This window comes from Terrapene carolina, unplaced genomic scaffold, assembly GCF_002925995.2.
Source record: "Terrapene carolina triunguis isolate 2854851 unplaced genomic scaffold, T_m_triunguis-2.0 Scaffold93, whole genome shotgun sequence".
NCBI classification, from domain to species: domain Eukaryota; kingdom Metazoa; phylum Chordata; order Testudines; family Emydidae; genus Terrapene; species Terrapene triunguis.
Window position 1 is genome coordinate 3917597 of NW_020664444.1, and position 8375 is coordinate 3925971.

Sequence of the window (8375 nt, forward strand, 5' to 3'; positions counted from 1 at the left end):
TGGGGGATATATGCTTAGTGAGCGTGTGCGTGTGTGCTTAGCGAGTGTGTGTGCTTAGTGAGTGTGTACATATATGCTGTGTGCGCATGCATATATAGATGTGTGCGCACACATGGGGATGGATGCTTAGTGAAGGGGTGTGTGTGCTCAGCAAGTGAGTGTGTGCACTGGATGTGCCTCAGTCACACCAAGGCTTGATGGGTTATTTTTCCCTGTCAGGGTTTAGTTTGTGGAGGACCCTCTCGGATTCTGCCTCTCTCGGTTCCATCCTCTCTCTCTCTCAGGCTGCCTTGTCCCCAAGCTGCAGGGGCTGGAGGCAGCTCCCTCAGAGTCCTGTTCATGCTGCTGCCTGGCTGGTGTGACGGGAGAGTAAAGCCAGGTGCCACTTCCTTGCCTCGCTCTTTCCCGGGGCGAAAGGACCCCCCCCCCCCCGCCCCCGGGTGAGTGCTCTTCTCCCCGTCCCCAGCCAGGAGTCTGCAGCCATGCTGAGATATAATAAAAGCAAGAGACCCTGAAATGCCATGTCTAGGGCTTCGCTGCTGGGGAGACAGCATGGTGAGTGGGTGCTTTACGTACCCCTGGGTAGACAGATTAGCTAGACTCAGGCAGACTAAACCGCAAACAGCCCGCTTGGGTCCAAGCGGGCCCTGTCTCCTCCTCCCAGCACTCAGGGATATTGCCCCGGGAACACGTTCACACCCACAGGCCTGGTGTCATTTCTTGGCCCTCGCTGCCCAATGCAGATGAAGCTGCTCCCTCTACGTCAGAAGAAGGCCCACGTGATGGAGATTCAGCTGAACGGCGGGACGGTGGCCGACAAGGTGGACTGGGCTCACGAGAAGCTGGAGAAGCAGGTCTCTGTGCACGCGGTCTTCAGCCAGAATGAAACGATCGATGTCATCGGGGTGACCAAGGGGCGCGGGATGAAAGGTACAGGGGGAGGGAGGGCCCTTTGCCATGGGGCTTGGCATGGATCCTCTGAGGAGGATGGGCAGAGGGGTGCTTACACATTGCTAGGGCATTGTGCTGTGGGGCCTCCTTGATGCTCTTGGGGGAGCCGTTTTGTAGTGGAGTGAGCACAGGACTGGGAGTCGGGAGACCTAAATTATAATCCCAGTGCTCAGATCGACTCACTCTGTGGCCCTGAGCCAGTCGCTTGCCCTCTCTGTGCCTCAGTTTCTCCATCTGTAGAATGGGGATAGCGACACTGACAGCTGTGGCAAGTGCTTCAAGATCTATGGATGAAAAAGCCATACGAGTGCTGAGTACTTAATATTATTACTCATAGTAATTATATACTAATCTGTCATTGTCAAGGCACGGCTTCTTGACCTCATCTAATTAATAGTAATTCACAATTAAACACAGTGAAGAATCCATGCGTCATTGTGAATAATTAACATTGATGCATAGAAGCTTCCCCTTGTGTGACATCCAGAGGAGAACAGACTCCAGTTTATTATGACTGTACATTTCTTTAAAACATTGTTTTTAGTGTCGGTGAAATGCCTATTCCCAGAGCAGGTACAGCAGAGGCAGTGGTAGTGCGGGTGTCCCACATACTGTACACGGCAATCCCTCCATGTCCTGGGGATCCTCTTCCGGAGGACAAGAGGGGAGTTCATTTCTCATTCCCTCATTTCATCCTCGGCCTCACAGCCGAGACGACCAACGTTGGGGACAATCAGTGCCAGTATTGGTGGTCGTCCTTGAGATGTAGGCTGAGCAGCAGCCAGACTGAGAGCCCCCCAACTCATTTCATGAGGGACACCAAAGAGTCGCTGGATTTGTACCCATACGTCTGTTCTCTTTTTAGCAGATTTGGTTCCATTTACCTGGTTCAAAATGCCCTGTCATCAGTTATGGGCTTAGTTCCCATGGGAGCCCTAAGGGCACTTGGCTTGCTGTAATCTGAAGTAAACAAAATAAGGACAAAAAGTCATTTCAGTGCTGACAAAACCAGTGTGTGTGTGTGTGTGTGTGTGTGTGTGTGTGTGGGAGACACCATAGTCCAGTCAGTTTAATGCGGAGCGAGTACAGTTCCGTCCATGGGCCCCCGATTCTGAAAATGGCTGTTTGCCTCAACCTGACCCACCGTCTTCTCATAACTTGAGATGCAACATAAGACAAACCCCACAGACACTTGCTCTGATTTCTGGCTCTGAGGCACCAGCACCCGTCCCCCTGGGCTCCTGACAGCATCATCCTGTCCTGCTTTCCTAGGGGTGACCAGCCGCTGGCATGCCAAGAAGCTCCCAAGGAAAACTCACAAAGGCTTACGCAAAGTCGCCTGCATTGGAGCCTGGCATCCAGCCCGGGTGGGCTACTCCATTGCCCGGGCTGGCCAGAAGGGCTACCACCATCGCACAGAGCTCAACAAGAAGGTATGGCACCGATGCGACACCTCCCTTGGGCCTAGTGCAGCTTCTCCTTCTTTCGAGCCCCCTTCCCTCTCCTGTCCTGTCCTATCTCTCTGTCATGCACATCATTTCAGGGCAGGAGGGAATTTAGGGCTTCGTTTGGTGGTGTTATTGTTATTGGTTATTTTTATTACCATAGTGCCTAGGGGCCTGAGTCACTGACCATGACCCCGTTGTGCTAGGCACCGTCCAGACACAATGATCTGTGCCTGGGGGCGGGGATGTGCTCTAGCCATTGCCTGCTGACGACATCTGAGATGAGCCTATGAGTTTTGTCCCAACCCGGCATCTCTGCTTTTTGTGCTCAGTTTGTGACACTTTGTTTGCAAATGTGGCCTAAAGCCATTAACTCCATTTCAACCTGGGCTCTCACCCAGATTTACCGTATTGGCCGTGGGGTCCACGTACAAGATGGCAAAATAGTGAAGAACAGCGCCGCGACGAACTACGACGTCACTGAGAAGATGATCACGCCGCTGGTAAAAGGGCTAAAGAAATAGGAAGTGGTGGGGCTGGAGCTGGGACTCCTGCATTCCCGACTCTGCCACTGTCCAGAGACGTGGCCTGGGGCAAGTCACTTATGGTTTCTGTTGGGGAAAAGCTGGTTGGGAAATATTTTTTCTGGCCACACAAATTTTGATTGTCTTCCTTTTTGTTTTGTTTCCTTTTTAGTAACGAAAAGCTGCAGAGGTTTTGCTTTTCCACACCCAAAAAACAACAACACACAATTGTTTTCAGCTGGCGTTTTTGCCTTACAGGCTTTTGGTTTGTCAGCAAAAACCCAGAAAAATCTCATCGAAGTTGGAAATGTCAGTTTGGACAAAAAGTCAATTTCCCATTTTTTAAAAAATGGCTTTGAACAAAAAATTGCAGCCAGCTCTCTCCTCTGTGACAGCTTGTCCCCGTGTAAAATGATAATAGTATTTTGTAGACCTCACGGGCGGGCTGCGCTGTGTATGATAAGCGCAAAGCATATTAATGGTTAGTTAATAATTAGGATGATTAATAATTAAATAATAAATACCCAGCTTTCCTATAGCAAATGTCACTTGCTGGTGCATATCTGTTAGCCACACATCTCACTACTGCAATCCTGACCTCTGCCTTTCCCCACAGGGTGGATTTCCTCACTACGGTGCAGTCAACAATGATTTCCTCATGCTGAAGGGCTGCGTCATGGGCACTAAGAAACGTGTGCTCACTCTCAGAAAGGTAAACTCCTCCCCCCTTCGAAATTAAGTGCTGAGGCTGCGCACACGTAAGGAAGGAGCTGACTTTGTGAGTCAGGTAGTGATTTTCCAGGGGGCCATTTCCCAGAGAGGTGTGTTGCCAGGCCATTCTCGCTGATAACGGTGTTTCCAGTTTCAGATCAGCCAGTCTCGTCTCCCTTAGGAACTGTTTTGCTGTTCGTTGGAAGCGATCGTTGCATGATCTGACACACTCGGCTACTTCGTTTCAGTTCCAAGTGAGCACTGAGAAGCAATGGCACTCAAAGTCATGCTACTCTGGGTGTGTCTCCGAGGAAACCACTGTTGCTGGAGTGATTGGCTGATGGACATGCGTGAAATGTCTTAACTCCACTCACATCAAAGCATGCTTTCAAATCTCTGGTTAAAGATAAGCCTAATGTGTTGTGACTTTTCCTCTCCAGTCCCTTCTGGTGCACAGCAGCCGTCGGGCTCTGGAACCCATCGAACTGAAGTTCATTGATACCACTTCCAAGTTTGGCCACGGCTGCTTCCAGACTGCTCAAGAGAAGAGAGCTTTCATGGTGAGTGAATTCTCTCAATCAAAGGGCCAGGTTCTCAGCTGGTGTCAATTAACCTAGCTCAATCGATTTCAAAGGAGCTGCTCCGATTAATACCAGCTGAGGGCCTGGCCCAGAAAATACAGACCACCAAATGAATGAACAGGACTGTCTTGCATAAAAGGCAGTTCAGCTGCCAGAAGCAATGCTAAGGAGGGAACATGATGGTTGAGAGAGTCATACAAGCCAGCCAAAGCCAGCAAATAATGCACCATATGGTCAGCCAGTTTGCACCCACAGTGGGATGCATTCAACAAGCCGTTAAATTGGCAGCATCTTGTTGGACATATGGTGTCTTTCGCTCCGAATTGTACATTTCTTTGATTTGGTTGGATTGCCTTAAACTTTTAATGTTTTTAAAGGAAAAAGGTCAGGTCGGATTTGGCCTCATATTTGGGATTTTGTGTAAATAAGCTTTTCAAAGCCCAAATCATGTACCTTTTAAAAATCCCAGTGGAAACAGGTTTATAAACAAAAAACCAGACAGACATTCCTTTATAGAGTTTGCCCCCCACCCCGCCACCACCTTGTGCTGTGGTAGCAATCGGAAAGTGAAATTGACTAGATACGAAGTGGACCAGATCCACAGCCAGTGTGAATCAGCCTGGCTCCAATAGTGCGATGCTGATTTAAACCAGGTTTGGATCTGGCCGACTGACTACTAGGCTAGTCAGTTTCACATGTGTTTAACTTCTCTCCAGGTAAGAAGGACTGGCTATGAAACCCCTTCACATCACTCTCGGGATGGCTGGAGGTTAATGCATAGGGCTGTAGCTTCTGCACTAACCACTGCTGGAGATTCTCCTTTTGCTCATGTGCTAGGGGGCTGAGCTTTTGGAGCAGGAAGATGTGAGTTCTGTCCTTGCTGTCACCTCCGAGTGGCCAGGGTGGCAGCACGGTGACATTGATTAAGTCTTAAGTGGCCACAGGAAGACTGCTCCATTAAGCTCGTTATTTTAAAGCAGCAGAACCTTCCCCACATTTTAATTTAATTCAGTAACATTTAGCTGGGCAGAAGCAAAACAATAGCCCCCAAACCACCATTTCCTCCCACTCTTGTAAACTAGAAGAGCCGGGACCCTGTCCTCAGCTGGTGTAAATCTGTGTAGCTCCATTGACTCAGCCGATTTAACCAGCTGAGAATCTATCCCCTTGATGGTAACCCAAACCAGAAACCCCTTCTGCTCCAAAATTCTGCTCAGAAGGAGTTGTCATATGCAACCTCCTGAAACAGGGGATTGTATAGGAAATTCTCCTGACACAACCTCATCTAGCCGGTCACAGTCATGATGCTATAATAGTGTAATCAATATGATTACTTTACCATTCAATCTTCCCCATCACCCCAGGCCAGCTTGCCGGGCTCAGTAGCAAACCAGTCTTCGAAGCACATAGGCCAGCTTTCCATGCTGCTCAGCTAAGCAAACTGCCAGCTCAGGGACGGGCAATTCATTACCCCCATTCCTCCAGGGTTAGGAGGGTTTCTAGAGCCCACAGCTACACAGCTGCTGCCGTTCAGGAGGAGAGCTGAGGGTTAGCAGCCAGGGAATAGAAGTGAACAGCTAGTGTTGCAAGCCTTGTGCAGTGAAAAGGGGTCACGTCTGAATAGAAATTCCACAGCCTCCAGCTCACCTACTGCCTCTCTAGGTAACACTTGGGGAAGGCTTGTAATGTGGATCTTGAACTCATCAGCTTGTGGCAATGGGATCTCTTCTTCTCACCATTTCACTTGTGTTTTAGGGCCCCCAGAAGAAACACCTGGTGAAGGAGAAGCCAGAATCCCAGGAAGAATTGTAGAGGATTGAAATACACATGGCCACCTTAACCTGGCACCTCCAATAAAGGGACTTCAAACCAGGCCTCAGCCGTTCTGTCTTTCTTCTGGCGCCGTTATTAATAAGCTTAAACTAGCCTCTGTTATCGGTGTCTGGTGTAAGGAGAGTTTGGTATTAGTCAATCCCAGAGTCTTCTTCCCATGGATTGATATCCACAGGCTGCCGAGAGGACAGTCACGGGGGAAATTGGTCCAGTGAGACCTGGAGATGCCTTTTCTTAGCTGAGCTGTATAGGGGTCTGTTGTGACTCAGGAACATCCCCTAGGTCCTGTCCTCTAACTCTTTCGGGCTGTCTAGGGACTGGCCATTGGCGCTCTGAGATACAAGACATCAGTTGTGCACTACCCCTGCTGGCAGTGCAAGGAGAAGCCGTTTACACCTGGCTGGTCCCAGAAGTGAGGTGACTGCGCCGCTCCACGCAGGGCTGTTTATGGTGGGCCTAATGAGGCCGCTCTGGGATTCGTTAGCTAACTGACCCTTTTTCAAGTCAATGGGAGTTTTGCTATCGACTTCCGTGGATGGAGACTTGGGCCTAAAGCCTGTCCTTAGGTCACCGAGTTCTCCCATCCTTCCTGCTAGGCTGGGCACAGCCAGGAGTGGGGGGAATCCTCCAGAAAGCTGCAGAAGAGGCACGTCAGAGTCACTCCTGCTCTACCGGGAGCACCAGCTGGGGGATTTTATCTGCAACTGACCTGCTGCCTTTGCTTTTTCCCTCCCAGGTGAGACCCCATCTGACCAGGCTTCCCCGTCCTCCTCAGTGCTCAGGAGAAATCCCTGTCCGATCAAGGCCCCAGTGTTTGGCATCTGTTCCAGGAAAGGAAAAGAAGACCTGGCACAGATGAATCCTGTAAGGCCTGGAAAACCCGGGCATGTCAGCAAGGCTGGTTCTGCCCTGCCACGTTTGGCCAGGATGATTACATCTTTCATAGATTCATAGATTCCAAGGCCAGAAGGATGGAAGGGTCAGACAAGGCTATTGAAGTGGATTTTTACTCTGTCTGATTCGCTAGTATCAGTCACGGTCTGCTTCTGACTACACTGATCTATGAATCCAGAGTGACTCCACTGACCTCACTGGCGCTACTCCAGATTTACACTGATGTATCTGAGAGCAGAATTTGGCTCAACATGATAATATGCACCACGGCTTTGTCTATGTATGTGACCAGGGACAAAATTCAGCCTGGGTGGAAGCAAGTACATTTCCTGTGACTTCAGTGGACTGCATATTCACACATTCCAAGGCCTGAAGGGACTATTGTGATCATCTAGTCTGACCTCCTGGATAACCCAGGCCAGAGAACGTCCCCACAATCATTCCTAGAGCAGAGCTTTTAGAACAACATCCAGTCTTGATTGAAAAATTGCCAGTGATGGAGACTCCCCCACGACCCTTGGTAAGGTATTCAATGATTACTTACCCTCACTGTTAAAAACGTACACCTTATTTCCTGTCTGGATTTGTCTTGCTTCAACTTCCAGAAAAACGGGTCCAACAAGGAGGGGATACTTTTTTCTGGAAGTTGAAACTAGATGAATTCCTTGAAGAACCTGCTTTTCCTGGACAGCAGCAGTGGAGAGGAAGAAGTTCCCCAGGACGCCTCGTCCCCAGCTCCAGATGCTCTGCGGAGTCTAGTAACGCACTTGCCCAGTGCTACTCGGTGCTGGTTAGGCCTCAGCTGGAGGACTGTGTCCAATTTTAGTCACCAAGATATAGAAAGGAGGTGGAGAAACTGGAAAGGATCCAGAGGCGAGTGACGAAGATGATCAAAGGGATGGAATGCAGCCAGATGAGCAAAGGCTGAAGGAACAGGGTGTGTTTAGTTTGGAAAAGAGGAGATTAAGGGGGGACATGAGAGCAGTCTTCAAATACTTGAAAGGCTGCCATAAAAAGGATGGAGAAAAGTTGTTCTCTCTTGCCACGGAGGGCAGGACGAGAGGCGTTGGGTTCAAACTACAGCACAGCAGATTTAGATTAAATCTCAGGAAAAACTCCCTAACCGTAAGAACAGTCGGCCTATGGAGCAGACGCCTCGGGAGGTCGTGGAAGCTCCTTCACTGGAGGTTTTCCAAAGGAGGCTGGAGAGCCTCTGTCCTGGATGGTTTAGACCCAACAAATCCTGTATCTTGGCAGGGGATAAGACAAGATGGTCCCTTCTAACCCCATGGATCTATGAGCTACTCATCCCTGGATCTCAAGGGAGGGGGGAAGTATCCGTTGTACAAATGGGGAGATGGGGCTGTTAGCAGGGGCTCAGGATTGTGCCAATTGCAGAAGGAGGGGAAGGTCCCATTGGTACCGATTGGGAGGGT

The 8375-nt window shown here is 49.7% G+C and overlaps 1 protein-coding gene across 1 annotated transcript in view; it reads left to right on the top strand.

Annotated features, from left to right (window-relative positions):
- RPL3L (ribosomal protein L3 like) overlaps nucleotides 1–6086 on the top strand; it is a 12075-nt gene extending 5989 nt beyond the window's left edge. The window contains exons 5-10 of the mRNA XM_024212419.3: nucleotides 744–930; nucleotides 2224–2384; nucleotides 2798–2899; nucleotides 3537–3632; nucleotides 4072–4191; nucleotides 5968–6086. Coding sequence (XP_024068187.1) covers nucleotides 744–930; nucleotides 2224–2384; nucleotides 2798–2899; nucleotides 3537–3632; nucleotides 4072–4191; nucleotides 5968–6024 — 723 coding nt within the window. The 3' untranslated portion in view covers nucleotides 6025–6086. The remainder of the gene's footprint in view (nucleotides 1–743; nucleotides 931–2223; nucleotides 2385–2797; nucleotides 2900–3536; nucleotides 3633–4071; nucleotides 4192–5967) is intronic.
- The last annotated feature ends 2289 nt before the right edge of the window (nucleotides 6087–8375 follow it).